This window comes from Tinamus guttatus, unplaced genomic scaffold (assembly GCF_059628265.1).
Source record: "Tinamus guttatus ecotype Peru unplaced genomic scaffold, ASM5962826v1 Tinamus_guttatus_pri_ptg000530l, whole genome shotgun sequence".
NCBI classification, from domain to species: domain Eukaryota; kingdom Metazoa; phylum Chordata; class Aves; order Tinamiformes; family Tinamidae; genus Tinamus; species Tinamus guttatus.
This window is the reverse complement of record NW_028289064.1, coordinates 5,533,323-5,556,235: the sequence shown is the minus strand read 5'-3', so window position 1 is coordinate 5,556,235 and position 22,913 is coordinate 5,533,323. Positions and strand designations below refer to the sequence as shown.

Sequence of the window (22,913 nt, the reverse complement as noted above, 5' to 3'; positions counted from 1 at the left end):
AAGGTTTAAATTGGCAAAAGGACTCAGATTTAGTTCTACACTGTGAGAACACAATACCGAGCTAAAGTATGGGTACAGTTAGAGATGTATTTATAGGCAAAGCCAAATCAGTTGTGAAGAAGACAATTAGATGTTTAGATGCACATCAATGATGCAGAGCAATGCCATCATATGTGCATTTAGGGAAGCAAGAACACAAGTGTTTTTGCATGCAAATACTGGACTTATTTCCCTTAAAATCAATCTATAATGGCTGCAGGTAAATGACTTGACAGGATTTTTTTCCTTGAACAAATTAGTGCATGTGTTATGGCTATGGCTGGAGTGATAATTCAATTTTAAGTTGATCTCTTTGTCTCTCAGTAAGAAGTGATTGAAATCTGTCAGGCTTGTCTTTTTATGACCTCCTCTGTGCAATGCTAATTTTAGTGCTATCTTTAACAGAACACAGAGCACACTTTTATGTTTTCATATTCAGATGATAAAAGAGTCAAGAGATTTGACACGTTGCAATGGCTTCTTCCTTCCTTGGTTGCTTCTACCGGCACGAGCTTCAGAATTCCTCTGCCTTCATCACCGTACAACCAGACACTTCCCACATTACTTTTACACATTAAAGTACAACTATTTAGTTACACGGTACTTTTATACAGTAAAATATAGCTATTTAGGTCTGTTAGGATTTTTTAACTGAGCAGCAACTCCCTGGGAAGAGTTTGCTGCTGCAGAACCAAGTGCCTGACAGGAGGAACCAGCATGAAGTGCAAAGCCAAGAGCCTGGCACAGGATGGGAAGCAGAGAGTAGCTCTGGCCACCCGGGAGCAAAGGATCCGGCAACGTGGCGGACACCCAAGCCCAGGGGTGCTCATGCAGCACGGTGTAAATCAGCCGAGGGTTTGCAGGGCTTCAATGAGAACCAGGCTGCACCAAGAGGCTGCACAAGTGACACATTAAATAAGGTCGTGTATGATTTGTATTGCATTACCCGTGCTTACAGCTGCCCAGAGCTCCCGCGAGCTTCCTCTTGCATAAATTATTGTACTTGGAGGCAGGCGGGGGTGATCCCGACTCCCAGAATTTATTTCAGACCCGTATTCTATGGTTCTACCCGTGCATTACTGGCATACAACGATCCGTCGCAGGCTGCGAGCGCCGGCCCTGCCCCGCAGCGCGGGCCCCTGCGCCGGGCTCCGGGCCGCGGGGAGGCCGGGGCCGGGGCCGCCCCCGCCGCAGGGCGGAGCGGGCCGCACTGCGACATGGCGGCGCGCGGGCTGCGCGCGCTGCTGGCCGGGCGCCTCCGCCGACCGCCCTGCCCGGGCCGCGGCGGCGGGGCCCGCGCTGCCGGCGGCCGCTCGGGTGGGCAGCGGCCCCAGGGTGAGGGACGCGGCGGGCGGCGGCGGCCTGGCAGCAGGGACGGCGCTGGCAGCGCCCGCGGGGCGGCCCCTGGGCGGCCTCGTCCTCCGACACGGCCGTCCGCTCCGTGCGCCGAGTGCTGTCGGGGCCGGGGAGGCCGCGGGGCCGGGAGCGGTGCTGCTGGCGGAGGGCAGCGGGGACGCCCCCAGCTAAGGGGCTGCTCCGAGCACGGTGGGGACTGCCCAGGTTCTGCCCTCATTTCTGCCCTCGTGGCAGCAGGGTATTTTAAAAAATTGCATTCCTCTGTGACAAAGTAGAGTGGTTTTTGTACCCAGTGAATAATTGAATGCCTGTGAGGTGCAACACATGGTATTTATTTGACAGGAGCTGGTGCAGTGGGCAGAGGCCCAGGATAAAATGCCGTGGCTCAGCTGTGTTGCTGAGGGGGGAATGTGGTGTGGGTGTGCTGCTGTGCAGGCTTGCCTGTTAACCAGCTCCTCACCCAAACAAAACCTGTTTTACAGCCCAGTAGATACTGTATTTCTCCAAAGAGCAGGTGTGCAGGTCTCCTCCTGGGAGAAAGAAAGAAAGACCATTGGCAGAATGGAGGAACCTCCCTGAAGCGAGCAGAGTCCCAGCATGGGAGTCGACAGGGGCTGGGCAGGCCTGGGGCACTGGGAAGGGAGGAAGGTACCTGGTACGCGGTGGGAAGGGTGAAGGCAAGCGGTGCACGGAGCGGAATGGGAAAGGGCTGGGAGCCGAGCTGCAACACGAGAGGTGCCTACAGGTGGTACCTCCAAACACCATTCAAGCCAGATGGCAGTGCACCACAGTGCTGCACTTCATGTGCCCGGGTGTCTGGGAGGAGGTTAGAAAAGGCAGGAAGCATTGCTTGGAGATGGTACTGTATGAAAAAACTAGTCATCCGTAGGGAACTCAGGATTTAGATGTATCATTTTAACTGGTAGAGATGACATTATGGTTCTCAAAATGCTTTTTCTTTACTCTTCAGTATCCCCTCTGCTTTTAAGAGGTGAGTCCAGTTCATCATTCAGGAGCCAGTTTTGCTTAAAGGATTAGCTTGTGTTGATGGAGATGAGTATAAAAGTTGTTCCGCACCACAACTTTTGGATATAGTCTGTTAAGAAGGAATGAAACTGCTTGTTCCATTCTGCTTGCTGTTCTTCAGCCCTCTTGGCCAACCCCATGTGATGATAAATCACTTTCACAGCGAGTACAGGCTCTGCAGGCATCACTGGAGATTTGCACTGTGGTGTGTGTCCCAAGCTGTTCTATCCTGGCCCCCACTTCACTGTGAATTTGAGAGGATTTCTTAGAGGATCTAAGTTAAAACAGTGTTAAAAATAATACCCATTATATTTCTGTATCCAAAGATGCAGGCTCTTTGATTAAACAAGCTGAAAAAACTGTTGCTACAGACTGGAAAAAAAAATTGACTCCGGAGCAATTTTATGTTACAAGAGAAAAAGGAACTGAACCGGTAAGCAAAATGCTTTCCAAGCATTAGCTCATTCTCTGCTGCCATAAAATTTTCTTTGGGGGAGTTGGTTATTCAGTTGCATAACAGGTTTCTTCCCGCCTTTCTGTGGATGAAGGCTATGCTAAAAGTATTGAACTGCCTGGAATTTGTTCTGCTCCAGACTGGTTTGCAGATGAGAAGAAAAAAAAAAAAGTTAAAAAGTTCTTAATTATTTTCAATTTTCTCTGCGAAAAAAGAAAAGTTAAAAGTCTAAGCAAGTCAACTCAGTCTTGTCTGTAGCAGTAATGGAGACCTTTCTAATGGGAAGGAAGGAAGAGAATTTATCTTCCCTGTAGTCTCTTTTTTTTTTTCTGTTCTTAACCTCAGGTAACTAGAGGAGCCTGATGATCCCATGTGTGCCAGCCCACACACTCACCTGTCCCTGTGCTTTCTTTCCTTCTCTAGTTGAGGCTGTATAACCTTGTGGGTAGAGTGCAGGAGTTCCTTAACCAGGAATCGGGGATCTGTTCAGCCTAACGTGTGCCATGGGATTCAAACATGGGAGCTGTGCCCGTATCTTTGCCTGTAAAATAAGCATCTTAATTCCTGACTCCCCAGGGAAGAGCAAAGCTCTTTTGCAGAGCACTTTGAAGTTGTGAAGTAAAAGACTTGATCTTTGGGATCCTGCACATTGCACGAGGTCCTCAAAGATCGTGGCTACAGCCCAAGTACCTGCATGATTTATGTATCTGCCTGGGCTGGGAGTTTCGGGGGGCAGGAGAGAGCCTTCACTGCTAATCCAAAGGCATTCTCCTCTTCATTTCTTCAGGCTGCTAATGTTTGTTCTTCAAAGCCCCCCTGCAAAGCTTTCTTCTTGATTTTTTTCCTCCTGTTTTGAATCTGATTCCTACGTGCTTGTTCCAGATGGTGAGATTTTAAAGACCTACATTACTATGTTATTAACTTCCCTTTTCTCTTCCTTTTTTTTTAAAGCCTTTCAGTGGGATCTATCTGAATAACACAGAGCCAGGAATATACTACTGTGTGTGCTGCAATGCCCCACTCTTCAGGTAACAGTCTTTGGATTTCACAGCATCCTTAAAATGCCCTACCTGTGTCTTTCCATTAGAGGAATGGAAAGCTTAGTTAGGTCATGAAAAGAGGTTTTTGGTGTCAGAGTGCTATGTGCTATGGATGAATTTTCCAAGATAGTTGTGGCAGTACAAGTACATGGTGGCCTTTTTCTTGAACAGAAAAGGGTCTGCAGTGGCCTGGTGACAGCTGTTATATACTAGGGGTTCTACATTTTTCTCCTGCCACACACAGTCTCCTTATTCGTTGATAATAAGTCTCTGCTTAGAAGGTCCCTAAGCCACAGGCTTCTACAAACTGAGTGTGTTTATGGGTGAGTATCACTGTGTGCTCTGTTCCTTTGCTCTTCCATGGTCACCGCTGCTGTTCATGGCACTGGCCTAGGAGGGCTGTGGTCTGCCCTAGTATATATAGCTGCTGTTGGGTCTTTATTTGCTGGGTTCTGTGTTGATTTGGAGCTGATCTCTCCTTTCTTGTGCCCTAAGTTAAATTCCACTCTTTCTGCCTCTTCAGCTACCTCTACTTTTAAAACCTGGCTGTGAAAGACTGTGCTATTAACCTCTGTGCTCTTTAGAATACTATATATTTTGCCACTTCATTAAAGTCTAAGTAAAAGGAAATAGAGTGCCTCAAAGTAGGATATGCAGATGGTGTTCTGCTCTCTGTAGCTAAACCAGAAAATACATTTCCTCATATTTTTGATCTAGAAAATAGCCTTTATATGTTTCCAGCTGAGAGTTCCATGGAATACAGCTAATATGCCCATTTCTGTGAGTACTTTAAAGGATGTATCATGGATCAGAACTTTGAATAGGAAGCTGAAGAACAATATACATGGAGAGTAAGAGAGGGGGAAAATTTATGTCTGTATTAAAAAAAAATTAAATGGCAAAATTGGAGCCTAATAATTGTGACAGTTTTCCTTTGATCAAGTGTGGAGAACCATGTTACACAAGCATGTGATGGCTTAAAATAGATAGAGGTTTACTGATAAAAAGGTTTAAATAAAATGTTTTTTGAAAGTAGTGTGGCATTGCAGAATACTCTGAAGACAAATACAAAAACTACAAAAAGCCTTTTGAAAATCAGATACATTTTAAATTACCAAGTTGTGAAAAAGTTGATATTTCCTCAATTGAGGCACTTATTATATTGGACAATAACTATAGTTAGGCCAACATGAAGAGACTGAGTACTGAACTAAAGAGAATTGCTTTAGCTACTAAACTGGTGATATGATATAACAGGCATGCTACATTTTGCAGTATCCTGCTGTAGGAGAATATAGGCACTTCTATTTGAAGTATAAAACAATACTAAACCACAAAGATTTTTACAGGGTAAAATAACATTTAAAAAATAAGAAATTTGAAAATTATTAGTGTTCAAAAATGGGCTGAAAATATTTTTCCATGAATGCATTATGGTATGAAGGACACTAACAATCATAAAAAAATGGCATTTGATAAGAGATTGATTCATCATGTTTATTTCCTAGTGCATTAAAAAATGTCCTTTCTTTTTCAAATATGTTAGAGCATTAGCCACAGGTAAACTCCAAGCATTTCCTCCTTTATCCCTAAGGATGCATGTGTGTTTATATAGTTATACCATAATTTGTTATGGTATACTAATTTGAAAGGGTTAGAAATAGATGAAACAAAAAACCAACCTTTATGGATAGCAAATTGTGTGCTTTAATGAAATCTCAAACCTTTGGTGAACCATAAATCTATAGCTGAGATTCATACAGAAAGAAGCACTTTTTGGAATTATCTGGATTCCATCCAGGACAACTGAAATAGGGATCAAAGTAAATGACATGTGCAGGGGGAATGGTGTGTTGAAGGCTAATCTAATGCATATGTTAAGGGAAAGTCCATTTATCCATAAATTAAGTGGTGAAGTACTTCAAAGGACAAATATGATCAGGAACAGCAATATTTTGGGGTACTAAAATGTTTCTATTAGGGAATCTAAGTGATATTCCTGTTAGTAAAACCACACAGAAGCAGTTCCTGTTTAGAGCTAATTTAGCAGCTCAAGGTATCTATCCTTCGGCAGCACAAGGCATCTCCCATAAACCTACGTGCTGTGAGGGACAGTCAGAGATAGATATAAAGCCCATATGGTTTTACATAGAGAGACTTTTCTTGGCTTCACTATGTTTCAGAGTGATGTCTCTGTACCAGAAGGATCAGAAACAGAAGCATCTTTGGGCCAGTAAATGAAGAATGCTGACTGAAGTCTTTTTGAAAACGCTAAATCTGTTAATTCAGTAGTACTGATATGGTTTGCATTATTACATTTTTAAGCCTTTGACCAGCTTGTTTATCTTGTCTTTCTAAAACATATTGCTATGTTCTTTCCTAATGTATTAATATGCCACCAAAATATACATCCTTCTTTTCACTCAGTGTTTTACTTTTAAGTTATATGTTCAAACATTTAATAGGCCCTTATACCCTAGTAGTTACCAGGGGTGTCGATGTCTCCATCTACCACTAGGTGCCAGTAAGAGCATTGATTTTGTAAACCGAGGAACATAGGCTAAAACATGGGGAACCTGAGAAAAACCGATGTGGTTGTTCTTCAGGCCACTTACCTTAATGGTATGTGAGCTTCCTGGTGTGCAAGGCTCTGCGCGTGTCTTGTCTTTAAAGTCACAGTAAGTCACTGAATTCTAGATAAGAGTATTTCTCGCTATTAAAATTTTAAAGAGGACTTTTTTATTTCTGTATGGTTCTGCCTGGAAATATTTTCTGATCATAATTTGCAATACACTCAAGTTTTAATTGCAGCCCAGCTGGATTGCTAAGCCTGTGTATGAATGGTAGGGGTCCACAAGGCAGCAGTCGATAGTATCTTTATCTAGTGGCTGTGGTTTTCTTTTGGGAAAACCAGATCTCTCTGCTACCAGATTTCTTCTTTGGTTGATTGAAGTTTTGAGGGAAGCTCCATGCGATTTACCAGACTGTTCTGATGTCTGAGTCACTTTGCAATCTGCAAGCAGAAGCCAGGCCTGCTGGGCCAACCTAATGGTTCTCCACTTTCATTCCCTTCTTATGTTACTTTTGTTTCTTCCTGAAGCTCTGTTCCCTGAGGCTCTGCTGTGTTGAGCCGGGCTTTGAACTGCAACTTTACAAATGCAATATTGGAAGAACAACTTTTCATGCTTTATAAAATGCTGTGAAATAGAAATAACGAGGCAAAAGCTCCAACTGCAGCCTGATCAAGAATTGTGAGCTGAACAAGTATCAAGAATATGGAAAACAGGTTCCAGCACAGTTTGATGCCAGGAAGAATTTTCCCACTGTGCTAAATATTACTAAAAGTTCTACAAGATAGGGATGAAGAAATAAACCAGCGTTATTGCTAAAAGCAAAGTTTTTGTAATATCTTTGGTGTTAATTAACAACAATACCTGGTTTCCATTATAGTTCAGAAAAGAAGTACAATTCTGGGACTGGATGGCCATCTTTTTCTGAGGCTTATGGTACTTGTGGCAGAGATGAAAGTAATACCAATATCATGAGGAAACCAGATGACTCACTGGGATCAACAAGGACTGAAGTTGTCTGCAAACAGGTATATTTATTTTGGAGGTGAGGCCCAAGATCACCAAGGATCCAAATCTGAGCAAATATGTTTTATTTGTATCCATGAATGAATCTACCAAAACACAGTAGTGAGAATTACTAGATCATTACAAATACTCTGCTTGACTTCTTGGCTTCAAATACATGGGAAAAGTTCCCAGTGTCAAATGTAGACAGTTAGTTTTGCTCAACAAGGTGATGTGACCGAGGAGAGCATCATTGTTTAAGTACAGCCAAGGGTTGGAATTTATACAGAAAATGTACTCAGAGAACAGCAAGTGAATGACAGTAAGTGATGACAAATGACAGGAAGGAACTTGCAGATTTAGCGTACCCATCAGCTCCCCTACAGGATCCAGTATCCTCCTGATACAGTCTGACTCCCTGTTTGCTCAAACTGTGCTAAAATACCAGTGATAGAGACTCTACACCCTCACTAGACAATCAGTTCTAATGCTACTATTAGAAAGAGTAGATACATAGAAAAAAAAAAAAAAAACTTTTGAATTCCTTTTGTCTATTTGTTTGGAGACTGACGTTTACCCATTGGCCAAAAGCGATTGCTTGAGAATTTATTTCTAGTCTTACCAGTCCCAAAAGATTTCCTACTACCCATGCAATTCATCACCGGATTCACCCCCAAATTTCTTTATTTGGGATAGCACATATCTCAATGCAATGTACAAGCAACCAGATTGAGTATAGTTGTCACAAATTGTGTTCCTATTGGGGGTCAGCTTTATAAACACAAAGGCAGTTCCTTGTACTGTGTTATGCATTCTTCCATGTGTTGTCTTCTCTAGTAGGTGGCTGCCACCCGCCTTCTGATGTGTCAACGTCTTTAGTTTGTCCATTAACTCCATCATCTGGCTCCAGTCAAAAATACCCCATGTTTAGTTCATGCCTTTTCTGAACATTCCTGGTCTAAACACCTCTATATTGTCCATCAGCCATACTGTCCACCTCCTTCATATGTTCACATACACATATTGCTTAAATATATATGATTTTTGGCCTTCACAGCATTGCTTTGGTTTACAGAGGCTAAACTGATTTCAAACTAACCCATCTTTTAGTGGCTTTATGTTTCAAGTCTTTTCAGACATTTTTATAAGCATCACTCTAATGTCCATCACTCAAAGCATCTTCAGGCACACTATATTTGCTCAGCTGCCTGTTAGAAGATTGGGCTGCAATTAAGATCTGTGAATTGACCATTTTCCCTGCGAGTTTTATTCCGGTCCCAAAGTTTGTCCTTTGAAAGAGTAAACTCCTGGCCTGGAATGTTTGATAGCTCCCAAGGAGATGCAAGAGGAGCTGCTCCCTGCTCCCCTTTCCTGGTCAGCGTGTGCAGCAGCGGCGCGGCGGGACGCGCGGCGCGATGCAGCACGGACAGGTGTCTGAGTTGCTGCTGCTGAGGACAGCTCTGTCTGTTGCAGTGTGACGCGCATCTAGGCCACGTGTTTGACGATGGTCCTGCACCTTCTGGGCAGCGATTCTGCATCAACAGTGTTTCATTAAACTTCAAACCGGGCTGCAGCCGGTAAGAAATGGATCTGTCTTTGTGGCTTACAGATTTCCTTTTGCTGTTCATACAATAGCTTGTGAAAAGCAATATTTTTAAATAGATTTGAAATTGGAGTTCCTTATACTTTGGCAGTTTTATTTTTATAAGTGTTGATAAAATACTTATTTTTATGACACATGCTTGGCAGTCTGCCTCTTCATGGTCCGTAAGCAATGATGTAAGCATTGATGTTTACTGTATTTCTTCATAAAAAAAAAAAAGTGTGATAATCCATAGATTCATAGCTGTCATCATAACTGTATTGAGAATGTTGAAATGAGATGCTTTCTTGAAGCTGACTTTGCCTATGCTGAACTTAAAATGTTAAAAGATATTTAGTTGTGGCACCCAGGAATACAGTTACGCACTGCTGATCATGCCAGAGTTTTTTACTTCCATATTTTGAGTTCATTGTATTCTTTTAAAGAAAAGCAAAAAATAACATAAATATCCAAGTAAGGTTTGAGAGTTGTTTTTGTTCTTCCTCTCTGATGTGAGAGATATTTGGCCACATCAGTGACTTTTCTGTGAACCATAAAGGCAAATTCTGAAGTAGGGCATAATTTAAAACTATTCCAGGAAATGGAACCGGTGGAGACACAGAGTCTTTCTTCTTTAAATCAATGACCAATAGGTCATGGAATATCTACCCTCAAGTAGGGTAGAAACTTTCTGTCAGAGAAATGTTATTATGACAATGTAATGATCGGTGTAGTATCTCCTGACTTCTGTTATCACTGGTGTACTTCAGAATCCCCCCAAAAAGAATGTAATTTTTTCTGTATTTGGGGCAAAGGCAACATTTAATAAAATGTTCAACAAAATGATCCTTTCATTAAAAACATGCCTGGTCTGTCCTTCCTTGTACAAGTTTGTAAATACTTTTTTATTGTGCAGAGAATTGTCACCCTGGTTTGCTCTAAGAGGAAAATAAATCATTCATGTGTTAAATTGATCATTCCTACTATGTGTTTTTTTCACAGAAAATAATCTTTTGAGACAGAACATCAGCTTCACTAAAGTGGCTGGGTTTAAATGCTTCCCTGCCGAGAGTTACTAGGCAACATCTCATTTGGTTTCACCTATAACAGGCTGTTTCCATTCTCCCTATTCTGGTCATCTAAGTAATAAAAAGGGTGTGTACATTTACTTGGCCTTCTGTGGCCTAGCTTAGTCTTAAAACTGCTTAGTGTCTTTAGAAAGTGGACCTTTAGTGCACTGAGTTTGCTTTTGCTTTTAACCTTTGTGTCTTGGCAGCGTTTCACTGCCTGAACTTTCACAAGAACTATAGTATTTCCTAACCTCAGAGAAACATCACAAAACAGCAATGTCCACAGCCAAACCAGGACAGCACGGCACGAAGGCCACCAGAGGTGGGAAGCAGCATGAATGAACAGTTGCTGCTACTGATGATAAGTGGTGACAGTCACGTTGCGTCGTTGGATCCATCGGCTAGAGGAGCGGCCGTGCTGCGTGCGGCGCTGCTGCTGCGTCGTGCGCGATGCGGCGCTGCCGCCGCCTGCTGCACCAGGACGCCTGGGCCCAACCTGCGCAGCGCTCTGCACACCAGAGTCTGCAGGAAGACGTACCTGCGCCTTGGCTGGCTTTCTTTCACAGCCCCCTGGGTTTCTTTCTTTGAAGATCTGCTCTTAGAAAGATAGGCAATAGGATAGGGGCCCTTATAGGTCCTTATATTCAGCAGCCTTGTTTTCTCTGGCTTTTGGTCTTAGAGTGCAAGATGGGGGAGAAGGATCACAGTTATTTGCATACAAGATGACTTTCTCTCTTGCAAAGAATTATTATTAAGCTGCTTATTGGAGAATGTGACGAGATCTGCAGGTATGAAAATGTAAGTCATCTGTGTCTTTGCACTTCCCTTTGCTGGCTCTTTATGCTCATGTATCAGCTCAATCTTCTCTGTTTTTAAGATGTATCACAGCTTCATCCCACCCTGTGCCTTGGCTCATACATGTTTAAGGTAAGAGCTCGTGCTTTGCCAGGGATCTCTGACTCTGTATCTTCTAAGGGCAATTTTTTGTTCAAATAGGAAGAATTAGGTTGTGTGTTATCTTGGGCTGCCCTGAAACTAAAGAGAAGATCCATTTAGAAATCTGCACAGCTCTTTACTTGCCCTGATTCTTTTCAGTTTCTTCCTTAAAATTTACATCTGTCAGCAAGCAAGCACAGCACATCTAAACAACTGGAGCACTCTCATGATACCTGCCATAATAACCTTGTACTTCATACATCTGTTTAGAGTTATCTATGTGACACTTCTCATCTGTATTTGAACTTATTACCCAGACTAGTTTTAGTCTATAAACAGACTTGCTGACATTTGTGGGCCAGTTCCCATGTGACATAAACTGTTGGACATTCAGGACTTTGATTTTAAGCTCTGAGGGACAGGGAACTTCATCATCTTCCTTGGCTGTGGTACCACCCACAGTAGAATACATCCCAGCTAAAGGCCCAAGGCATTATCATAGCATGAACTGATGAGTTTCATGATACTGTGATAGTAATTCAATGAATCATCATGAAATGATGATAATAATGGAAGACACTATTCAAGAGTGTCATAAGGTGCAAGAGCTCCCCTCTCTACCTACACTAGCTTTGTTTTTCCACGATAAAGAGCAGTTGCATCTCTGAGATGAAAATTTTCTGCCAGGCAATTGTAAATTAACGTTCCATCACTTACCTGTGAAAAATCTTTTTTAACATTGCTATGTCATTAAATATGTAGTTTTGATAATAATACTTCATTTTCTCTCATTGAGTTTTCAAGTGACCTTATTTTAATACTAATTTGGGTTTATACACAGCTGAGAGGAGTTTTTAACATCTTAAACGATTACAAGACTTTCTTCCTATCTGCAACATCTCTACAAGGCAAGTAATTATTCTGTATCTTACCAGGGAATTGCGGACAAGGATTCGATTTGTTTAAGATTAAATTTTTAGCCAAGCCAGTATTACTCTGCACAGTTCCTAACAGTGTTGAGATCTTCACACCCTACTTTTTCTAAAACTCTAGTCGTTACTCAATAAAATTAAGCACATGCTTTTCTTGCTATGGTAGTAAAACCGGAACAAGGCCAATTAGGTCAATGTTGCTGCATAGAGAGCCAGACTTGACCTCCTGAGAGCAAAAGTAGCAAAGACTTGGTTAAGAAATAGGCAGCTATATTCCCTGGCAACACTGACCACTGCCATGCAGTCTAAAAACGCTGATGTTCTGCATGTCCCAGGGAAGCTGGGAGGCAATACAACTTCTCCATGGGCAGAGATTGATCAGGGAAAAGGCTGCAAGTTGCTTTTGTGCTGCGGGCAGCTTCACCCTGGAGTAAGGTGTACCTCACCACAGAGGTGCAGGGATGCTCTTCTCTCCCGGACCACACTCCTCATCATTTGGCTTCTCTTGGAAGGTTATGGAAACCTCGTCTTACTCTGGTCAAAACACGAATAAAAGATTTTTCTTGGAGCAAAAGCAGGATTTTGCCATTTCTGAACACTGTCAACCTGAGCTGGTTCTGGAAGGTGCCTGCATGTGGTGTTTGAGAAGAAATGGAAAAAGTCTCAAAGGGGGGTTTACTTTTTATTTATTTTTGGTTATGAGCAGCATGGTAAGGGCTTAGATAATACTCCTAAATGTACTTTCTGGTCTTCAAAATTGCACTTGTGTTGAACAGATGAGTCCTGCTACCGCCCAACCGAACTGCCTCTTACTCCATTCACTTAAGAAGACACGCAGGGCACCAAAGTGTTTTCAAGCCATATTCCTGTGCCTGTCCCGCCTCCTGCCTCACCCAAGCGATGAGCGGCAGTAACGCTACCCTCGCAGCACGTAACCCATCAACGTCATGGATCTCATGGCTCTTTACACACAAACGATGCCCAGCCCCAGGCCTTCAAGGCAGTGCTGAGCCACACGTCCCAGCACAGGAGACTGGGGACAGCTGTGGGAAGTGGCTCGTCCACAGGCACCGGGGCAGGACAGGCAAATCTGATTGCAGAAAGGGCCCTCAAAAGCTCTCCAAGCATGAGCTGCTGCCAAAACTCACAAAGGCAAAGTAATTTCAAAACAAGGTTCTTTATTGAAGAAGTGCCCGGATTTTTTCAAGATGGGAAGAATTTGACTCAAGGCAGGTGTGTCCATGGGGATGAGTTTTAGCAGGGCTAAGGAATGCGTGTGGAAAGCATTGGCAGCTTGCCACAGGATCGAAGAAAGAGAAATTCATGCCCATTATTATGCTCCCTTGTACTGTCTTTTCTTTTGTTTCTGTATTTTTCTTTTCTCTGTGGTCTCCTTCCTATTTTCAGAAATCCCTTTGTAATACCCCCCTGGCCCTGGCTGGCCTGACTGCACCCATCCTCACCTTGGGCCTGAGCTCCCCTAGTCTCCGTGCTCAGCCTGCTCCTCTGGGTGCCGCAGAGGCGCTGAGAGCCGCAGCCACGTGCCCACGCCGGCAGCGCCCCGCACGCGCGCGGCCCCGGCGCTGCCTCCCGCGAGGCTGCAGCTCCTCAGCACTTGCAGACTGGTTCCTGGAAAGGAAAGGGACAAAGGAAGGTGCTGGGGTCACAGGGAGACAATCCCCTCCAGTGGCTTGCCCTCCAGAAGGAGTCACCACTAGCGCATGAGTTGCAGTCAGGTAGGCTGGCTGTTCGTAGAGGGTGACACTGAGGGAGCTCCCAGTGCTCACCTAGGAACGGAGGGTCTGAGATCAGTCCCTGCTGATGTGACAGGCTCTTGGGGACAATTCTGGCAGAGCCATAGGAAGCTTCTGCATTTTCTTGCATTGCTGAAGGAGAAAGCCTTGTGACGAGCTAAGCTCTGGGCAGAGGCAGAAGCAGGTGTTTGTGCCTGGGAAGTTCAGGAGCTTGAGCACGCTGTTAATCAGTACACCAGGTGCAAAGTGAACCCTCACATGCCCCAGAAATGACCCTATTCCCAATCCAGAAAATCTCTGCTCCCTACTTTAGGCTTTACATTACATCTTATCCTGGGCCTCTCCTGAATGCACTTTGGTATTCAAGCTTGGGACCATTATGAACAAAGGTCACTAAACCTTGTCATTTACAATATGTCTAACTGGAGTTTCCTCCTTGGGCCCCCGGAGAAGGAAGGGGAAAAAAAAGGGAGGGGGGCCCTCCATGACACTTCTCCTTGGCAATAGTCCAAATAGCCTCTGCCTTTGGTCTTGGTCTGTAAGGGCATTTTCCAAAAACTGATCACATGTAACTTTCTATGTATGACCTTGTAGCCCTTGCTTTACTTTTATGAATGAATCTCTATTAAAAGCAGGGGGTAAATCTATTTTCTTTGTCCTTCTTTCAGTTTACAAATTTGTCTTCTCCTATAGCCAGCTGTTAAAAGATTGGTTCTGCCCCTGCTTTCACCTTTCCTGTTCTGTCAGCAGAGACGTCAAACTGAGGGCCTGACCACTTGGTGTTAAAGATCCAGGGCTCTTTTTGTAAGGTGGTGGCCTGGCCAGCTCTAGACTCTAAACACTGCCTTGTGTAACAGTTTCAGTTTAAGTTAGCTTCTCACACCCCTATCTGCCAGGTGTCTCTGACCTGAGCAGTGAACAGTTTCTGTGTCCTAATTCCGGGGTGACAGCAGTTAAGGCGGAGGAAACCTGTGTATTTCTGACTCGTGAGCACTGCTGAGAAGCTTAATTTTGTAGCTCTTGCTTGACATCCACAGATGAAGACGTAGTAGTAATGTTTACAATGGCTTATCATTTTGGTCCTGTTGTTATTCTTATTTCACCTACCCCTTTCCAATTTAGTTTCCTTCTGCAAGATTGTACCTTCTTGCTCTGCATCTGCCTCAAGGATAGGGAAAAAATGTCCATAAAAAAATGTTGCCTGGAGCAGAGATATCTAATGAACTGCTCCAAAGATGGCACAGAGCAAAACTTCCCAACTCTGCCGATGAAATGGCGTTCAGCTAAGCCACTGAATGCTTCCCTCCAGATAATCGGCCCTGATCAGCTGTGGTTAGCTGTGCTTGCGAGTTCCTAGGCTGCTGCAGCCTCTACAAGAAGGCTGGAGAAGGAAAAATCAGAGTATTTGCTGGGAGCATAGCGAGGGGGGATGTGATGTGGGCAGGACCCTGAGGCTGGGGTGATGCCGCAGCAGGAGGACCTCAAGGGCTGGGGGAATAGGGCACAGTGGGGATGTAGATGGAAGAGTGGACGAGCCAGAGGAGGCGTACTGCCTGAGAAAGGGAATGGGCTGGATTTGGGAGCTGCTCTGGGGAGCTGGGCGGATGCTTTTTGAAGACGGATGAGTAGTAACTCTTCAAAGTTACCTCAAGACACACTTAAAAATCTAATTTAATATCCCAGAATAATTTAACAATTTTCCCTCAGAGAGTAGCTCACATGGCTGCTCTGCAGTGACCTCTAGGCTATGTTTGCTTTCAGCCCTGCTGCAACTTCAGATCACCTAAACTGCTTCTCCCGAACAGATGACACAGATGAGCTGGAGCTGCTTTCTCTTCCAATTCTGGCATGTGCCATTGCCAGTATCACAGTCTTTCTCCACATAATGCCTTAGGTAGGGGATGTACAGAGAGAAGAGGTTTGTTATCTACATTTTGCTGTTGCATCAATGGAAGTTGCAGATGCTCAACATGGATCTGATCCAATACTCTTTGAAGTCAATGAAAACCCTTTCGTCAACCTCCCATTCAGGTCCCCTCTCTCAGTAGCTCCTTATGCAAATCATAGTCTATTTCGTGTGTCTCTCCAACAAAATCAATATGTTTCTCCTTTGTGGGTCCTGATACCACACCTTTCAGAATTCTTGGCATTCTCCTTTTCTGAGGAAGTATGATGAGGAAAACAGATTAGAGCTATCCAAACAGGGAGAAGAAACAGCAAGCCCTGGCCCTGCAAACCTGTGGAAGTACCACTTACAGAAAACTATTACCCACTGATTGGAGTACAACTGCTCACCTGGGTAACAGCCAGAAGGCACAGGCCTTGGATAGGGACCTGCTGAAAATCAGACACAACACAGATAAATGCAGACCACTTGACAGCAGAAGGTTGCCAGGAAGCCAAGCTGGAAAGAGCTGTCCAAGCCTAAAATGAAATCATCTGCATTTGCAAAAAAAAAAAAAAAAAAAAAAAGGTGTAAGTGGAAGCAGACAGCACAAAGCCCTCAGGGCAAAGCTGTTTAAAAATGAGACCAAAATTCACAGAAGAGGCTAAAACTAAAAAGTGTGCAGCCCTATTTCTAATGCCTGAGATGCAATCGCAACACTTTGTGCCTTTTAAGCTAGTCCTTGCGTATTCATGTGCCAATAGCACCCCCCACTTCGCAATTAAAAAAACGAGATAGAGATTAAAGCGATAGCAGGTGGCAATCTAATTGCTATCAGTCTTATATCCGAGCATCTCGTTTGTCATATCAGCTCACCACAGCTGGCTTGCGGCCCTGTTTATCCCCAGGGCCATTACAACAGGGTCAAAGAAGGTAGGGCCGCAGCGGCCGCATTTGCAGGCCCCCGCGCGGAGCAGGGAGCAGGGAGGAGCGGGATGCCCAGGTGCCGCAGTCTGTGGCGATGCCAGCAGCTGCTCAGTGGATGAGAGCGCAAAAGGAGTCTCCATGGCTCCTATTTCGCTCAAGGGGCCTCGTCCAGAGCCGGACACCAGCAAGACGCAGGGGCAGCAGCACGACAAACAGCAAGGGCTGAGCTGCGTCTTTCCGCTAACAAGAGCAATAAAGCAAATTTCAACTACTACCAGTGGTACTGGTAACAACACTTAATCTCAAGATGCAATTTTTGTCACAGCAAGGTCTCCTTTTTTTTCCCATTACATCCCGAGGACCAGCCAGCGTGCAGGTAGTGTCTTGCCATGCCGTACATGGCTCCATGTTTCAATCTCACTTCCCCGGCGCCCGTGACCGCCGACACGAAGGGCATGGAGCAGGCAGTGACGAGCACGGCCGGTCCCTCGTCAGCCGGGGCCGGGTTTCCCCGCCGGCGCTGCGGGAGCGGAGCTGCCCCGGGCCGGGCGCCGTGGGCGCCATGAGCGGCCGCCCGCCATCACGGCCCGCGCCGCGCTGGGCCACAAGATGGCGGCAGAGACCCGGTGTGCGGCGGGGCCGCGGCTGCTCCTGTGCTAACGAGGCGAGCGGTTTTCATGAGACGCGGTGTTCTTGCATGCTCGGCAAACAAAAGAAGGAGTTTGTGCCCCAAAATGCGCACATCTTTTCTCCGCACCTCGCTGGGTAGTCACTGGAGAGGTGCTGCTTTTGCTGGCAGCTCCTCACCACCTCCGTGCTGCCTCATGCCACCCGGGAAGGTGACACTTGCAGAGTGACAATGACACCCATCAGAAATGCTGCATTTCCAAAAGGTGACCAGTAAAGCAAGCACTTTAAAAAGCAAAATGAGATATCCCTGAAAACGTCAGGAGGAGAGCTGTCTGGGAAACAAGTGAAGGGAATATGATGGCTAGAAAAAAAAAAATGGCCACGCTGTGAGTTTTTGAGATGTCTCTGTGCGCACCCAACATAACCGTGCCAGTGTTTGGCAGCCTGGTCTTACAGAGCTTCCGTCTTGAACACAAAATGCTCCAGCCCAGAAGTGCACAGGTTTGTTCGCAGTTAATAGTCCCATTTTCAGATGGACATTGGACTTTGGAGTTAAAGGCGGAGACCTACCGTGCTATCTGCACTCTGTCTGCTGGCGTTTGGCCGGAGGACAGAAGCATTTGACTAGAAATGCAGACAGGCAGCTCTTGAGTGGGGATGGAGAGGAGGGAGTGTGGTGGCCAGTGAAGCGAGCTGGCACCAGGAGCCTTGGGTCAAGGGGCAGGGAGGAGTGTAGGACAGGGGAAGGACTGAGGAACTCTTTGGCATTAGGTAATGTGGGTAGGGGGGTTAGTAGATAAATGGGATTCGTGAGGAAAGAGATTCAACCTCTCTAAGCCTTCAGTAGAATAGATAACTTGGATCCAATTTTATGCCTCAGACTATTTTTGCTAGTATTATACTTGAAAGCACGGGGATATGTTCCCCAGTTAAACTCAGATTGCATTTGATAGCAGGAAAGCACTAGCAACGCCATAACCAAATACACACTTGAAATCTGTCTCTCCGTGGCTATTCCCACAACTGCAGGCTCCAGAATCTGAAATATAGGCAGGCAGCATCTCTGCCCTCCGAAGAGAAGAAAATCCAGGGTGGGAATAACCGACAGGAGCCCTGGGAACGCAGGAGCTGCACCGTAAGGCCATGCAGGGGATTTGACACGAATGGTGGCATGGCATAAAGAGGGCACTGGATTCACACACGCTCCCCGCAGGCCTGATGCGCCCGCGCAGGGCTGGCTCTCGCTGCCCAGCTTGGCAGCGTTAATTAAGGGATTCCCACTGCCCGGGAACAGGTGCCACCCCACCCAAACAACAAGGCTGGCAGACAGCAGAGAGCAAATAGGCCTAAATCCCTCCAGTGCACATTGCAGTGGAGGGCCGGGACAGGTGGCCCGGGATAATTCGCCTGCAGCCCTCATGCTGAGGCGGGAAACTGCAGAAGCTCATTGGGACCCACATCTATGTGTTATGGGATAACTCCTTGTGGGCTTTATTTCTGCGGAAGCTGGAAGGGGAGTGGATTAAAGCAAACAGTCTGTATATTATTGGTAATTGAATTATTCCTGCAAATTTCTGACAGTTTGCAGACAAAGGTACTTACTGGGGAGATGTTACTTTCTCCAGCTACCCCTTCCTTGCCAATCCTCTCTGTTTGACAATTGGCTTCTCTAGCTATAATTGATCAGAAAGATATTGTGTCTTTATGCCTGGACACACATGCAGCTCAAACCCATGAATTTACAGTGCTAATGTGCCTTTAGGACTTGATACATTCAGTGGAGATCTTAAGCTTTTCAATAACCCAAAAGGAAGTAATTGTCATGTTATAATCTTTGATGTTTTCTTTCATTACCATGTTTTTTGCATTAGGTGTGTCCTGCCTTTGCTTTCTTGTTTGTTGATCTGGGGGAAGGCGCAATACAGCTCAGGACGGAGGGAGCCCAGGTAAGCTTCCCGGGTTGTACTACGCACTGAGTGATGCATCACAACTTCTGTCCTGCCAGCTACGGACGGGCGTCCCCTGCAAGCTTCCCTATGGTTATCCTTACAGCTATGTGAACCAGCGTAATAGATAGCGCTGATCTATAAAAACTTAGATTCCTCCCACTGAACAGAGGCTCTCAAGGTTTAATGAGAGCAGATTCTCTTGGTAACAAGAGAGCTGGTAATGCCTAAGAGTACTCCAGATTTGGGAGACTTTGAAGTAATTAGTTTCCTGCTTTGGGCACTTCAGGTGGTACCAAAAGTCAAACAAAATAAGCCTGGGCCAGTCTGGGTCTCCTTGGTACTTCAAAAGCTCTCCTGAGGTATCCAGACCTTTAGGTGTGTTAGAATGCCCTGAAAAACATGTAGCTGCCTAAATATTAGGCCTATAAATTGAAGTTGCTTTTTGCAGGGGGAGTCCTTCTATTGCTTATTTTTAGTGGAAGGTTACTGGTGTCTCCACAGGCCAACTGTCTCCATCTTAAGAAAGATTTTTCCTAGGGGTAGTTTGTTATACCCACCTTTCTCATTTGGCTATTAACTAACTTATACTTAGGGATTCAGTTGTCTAAACACAGATGTCCTGTCCATTTCGGTTGCTCTCAGCAATTCCCTAAGGTTTCCACTGTGCTTCCAGAAAGATGCAGGTATCCTTTGGGGCCTGTGTCGTATCTGTGAACCGCCATACAAGTGTTGGATACTGTGTAGTACCTAGACACCTCTGTGCCAGGAACTGAATCCTCTTCCTAATTAATGTCCAGTTTTCAACTGACTGATGTTAGAGGCAGTGACTCCCAACCTAAGTGATTTGCTTGAGGTCACATGGGGTGTCCATGCTAGAAGCATGTGTTTACAAGCTCAAAAAAAAAAAAAAGAAAAAAGAAAAAAGGGATCTTGGGAATCAATCCGTCAGTGTAACCACGATAATGAGAGCAAATTATTAATCAATCTGTAAGCACACAAGTGATAAGGCAATAGAACATATCAATATGGATTAATCGAAAATATATCACTTCAGATTATTCAGTGTCCTTATTTGAAGGACTAACTACCCAAGTGTATAAAGAGGATAGACATGATATATATGTTAGTTTCGTTAGTGTCAAAAGCCTTAGTCTTCTTACAAACAAAACTGGATAATGAGGTCTAAAAGAAACCAGCATTAGGATGAGTGCATAGTGATTGAAACCACACTGAAGCACTTAGCAGCAGTTCCCTGTCAAAGTTGGACATTCCTAGTGGGGTCCTGCAGGCATCTCTGATGGCCCCAGTTTATCTCCATCTTTTCCACAATAAATTGGTTACTGGAAGGTGGAGTAGTTAATAAAGCTCCTGATAGCACTGACTGGGAGAGGTTGCTTTGGAGAACAGAATCAGAACAAATTGATCTTTGCAGATTGGAGAGTTTATCTGAAATCAATAAGCTGCACTGTAGTAAAGACAAGTGTAAAACACAGTCTTAGGACAAAAGAAAAATCAAATGCACATTTGTAAAGTGGGGAATAACTGATAAGGCAGCAATACAGCAGGAATGGATTGTCTGGCTATTGTGAACTACATATTAGATAAAACTGGATCAAACCTATGCAGAAAAATAAATGTCTTTTGGGGATATATTGTCAGCAATGTTTTGGATAAAATACTAAGGTAATTATTCTGCTCTACTTGTCACTGGTGAAGTACTTAGCTCAAGTATAGTGTCCAGTTCTGGACACCACACTTGAAGAAGAATACAGGAGCACAGAGGGAGATTTGTAGCGAATAACAAAAGAGATATTTTAAAAGGGAGATAGGTTTGTTTAGCCTCAAAAAGAGACCATTGAGAGGAGATATGATAGCAACCTTCAGTATAAGAAGATTGTCCTTCTTTTAGAGGAGAATGAACAATATTCTCCAATGCCTACTAGGAAGGTGAGCCCCAGAGTAGAGGTACCAGGACAGGTAAAATGCTACAACTCATGTGTGGACAAGTTCCAGAGAAACTGCAGCATCTCCTTATATAGATGTTTTTCATGTCCCTGAGTTGGTTAATAATTAGCCGCAAAGATAAAAGGCTCAGGGCTAAATAGATGCAGAGATGTGGTTTTGCAATGGCTAAACTGTAGACACTGGGCACCAACCCCAAGGCTCATGGTATGGTGGGAGGCAGGTGATCAGCAAACAGTGCAGCAAAGTCTACAAGGAGCCCATGGATGCAGTAAGACACCTGGCTCTGGGCTGGAGGAGAACATGCCTGAACTTAGAAGAGGAGATCTGAAGATCCTCGCTGGAGATCCCTTCCTGGAGCTGGACACCCAAAGCGAGCCCTTCTTTACTAAAAATCGTCAGGATACTTTTCTCAGCCTATTTACAGCCAAGATTGTTCAGCAAATCATGAACTATGTAGGATGTCATTCACTCAAGACTTGGGTCTTACTGAGTAGTACTTACTAATTTAAATAAAATAACTTGCTGTTTGATTTCTAAAAAAAAAAAAATTCTAAAAAAATCATACTAGTGAAAATAAATCTATCAGGAGCTATTTGATGTACAGAAACAACCTGCAGCACAAGAAGTCTCAGCCCTTGTCCACTGCCACAAAAAGGTGAGGAAACTAGCTGGACCGGTCATCCTTCAAACACATGAGCCTAGTACAGTCGTCTCCTCGTTCTTACGGATTCAATGGGAACATTTCAAGAACAATTTCAGAAATAAGGAGGAGGTCTATATAAGGAGATCTATAATAAGGAGGAGTAGCTCATACCCCAGAGGGCTGCGCTGCCATCCAGAGGGACCTGGACAGACTGGACAGCTGGGTGGTGGAAAACCTCATGCAATTCAACAAGGCCAAGTGCAAGGTCCTGCACGTGGGGAGGAATAACCCCAGACACCAGTACAGGCTGGGGACCGACCTTGTGGAGAGCAGCTCTTCGGAGAAAGACCTGGGTGTCATGGTGAACGACAAGTTGACCATGAGGCAGCAGGGTGCCCTCATGGCCAGGAAGGCCAATGGGACCCTGGGCTGCATTAAGAAGAGCGTCTCCAGCAGGTCGAGGGAGGTGATCCTGCCCCTCTACTCAGCCCTGGTGAGGCCACATCTGGAGTATTGTGTCCAGTTCTGGGCTCCACAGTACAAGAGGGATGTGGAGCTGCTGGAGAGAGTCCAGCGCAGGGCTACAAGGATGATCAGGGGCCTGGAACATCTGCCCTATGAGGAGAGGCTGAGGGAGCTGGGCCTGTTCAGCCTGGGGAAGAGAAGGCTGAGAGGGGACCTGGTCAGTGTCTATAAGTACCTCAAGGGAGGGAGTGAGGAGGATGATGCTGGCCTCTTTTCACTGGTGGCCACCAACAGAACTAGAGATAAGTTCCGCATGAACTTAAGGAAAAAATTTTTAACAGTGAGGGTGACAGAGCACTGGAACAGACTGCTCAGAGAGGTTGTGGAGATCTTCAAAACCCGCTTGGACGCAGTCCTGTGCCACGTGCTCTAGGTGACCCTGCGTGTGCAGGGGGGTTGGACTAGATGACCTCTAGAGGTCCCTTCCAACCTTGAGCATTCTATGATTCTATGATTCTATGATCTGTTATTGGCATCTGACAACATCACACAAAAGAAAGCCATCCTGACACTGAGGAGGCCTGAAAACTCATCAAAGGCAACCCAAGGAATCTGGATACCAGAGTGACAGAGAAGGGGTGAAGGGTAGTAAGAAAAACTCAGGCATTTGGGACATACTCTACAA

At 44.9% G+C, this 22,913-nt stretch overlaps 1 protein-coding gene across 1 annotated transcript; it reads left to right on the top strand.

The window, feature by feature from the left end:
• Positions 1 to 1,256: 1,256 nt before the first annotated feature.
• Positions 1,257 to 9,080, top strand: MSRB2 (methionine sulfoxide reductase B2). The gene is made up of 5 exons (XM_088533982.1): positions 1,257 to 1,356; positions 2,748 to 2,854; positions 3,827 to 3,903; positions 7,366 to 7,513; positions 8,964 to 9,080. The coding sequence occupies exons 1-5, from the start codon at positions 1,257 to 1,259 to the stop codon at positions 9,069 to 9,071; spliced, it is 540 nt and encodes a 179-aa protein (XP_088390108.1). The 3' UTR covers positions 9,072 to 9,080.
• The last annotated feature ends 13,833 nt before the right edge of the window (positions 9,081 to 22,913 follow it).

Bases quoted from the DNA above. Each gene is read 5' to 3' on its own strand.
- MSRB2 (XM_088533982.1), top strand. From the start codon at position 1,257: ATGGCGGCGCGCGGGCTGCGCGCGCTGCTGGCCGGGCGCCTCCGCCGA. The intron at 1,357-2,747 runs GTGGGCAGCGGC...CTGTATCCAAAG, and splicing joins CGCTGCCGGCGGCCGCTCGG to ATGCAGGCTCTTTGATTAAA. The intron at 7,514-8,963 runs GTATATTTATTT...TGTCTGTTGCAG, and splicing joins CTGAAGTTGTCTGCAAACAG to TGTGACGCGCATCTAGGCCA.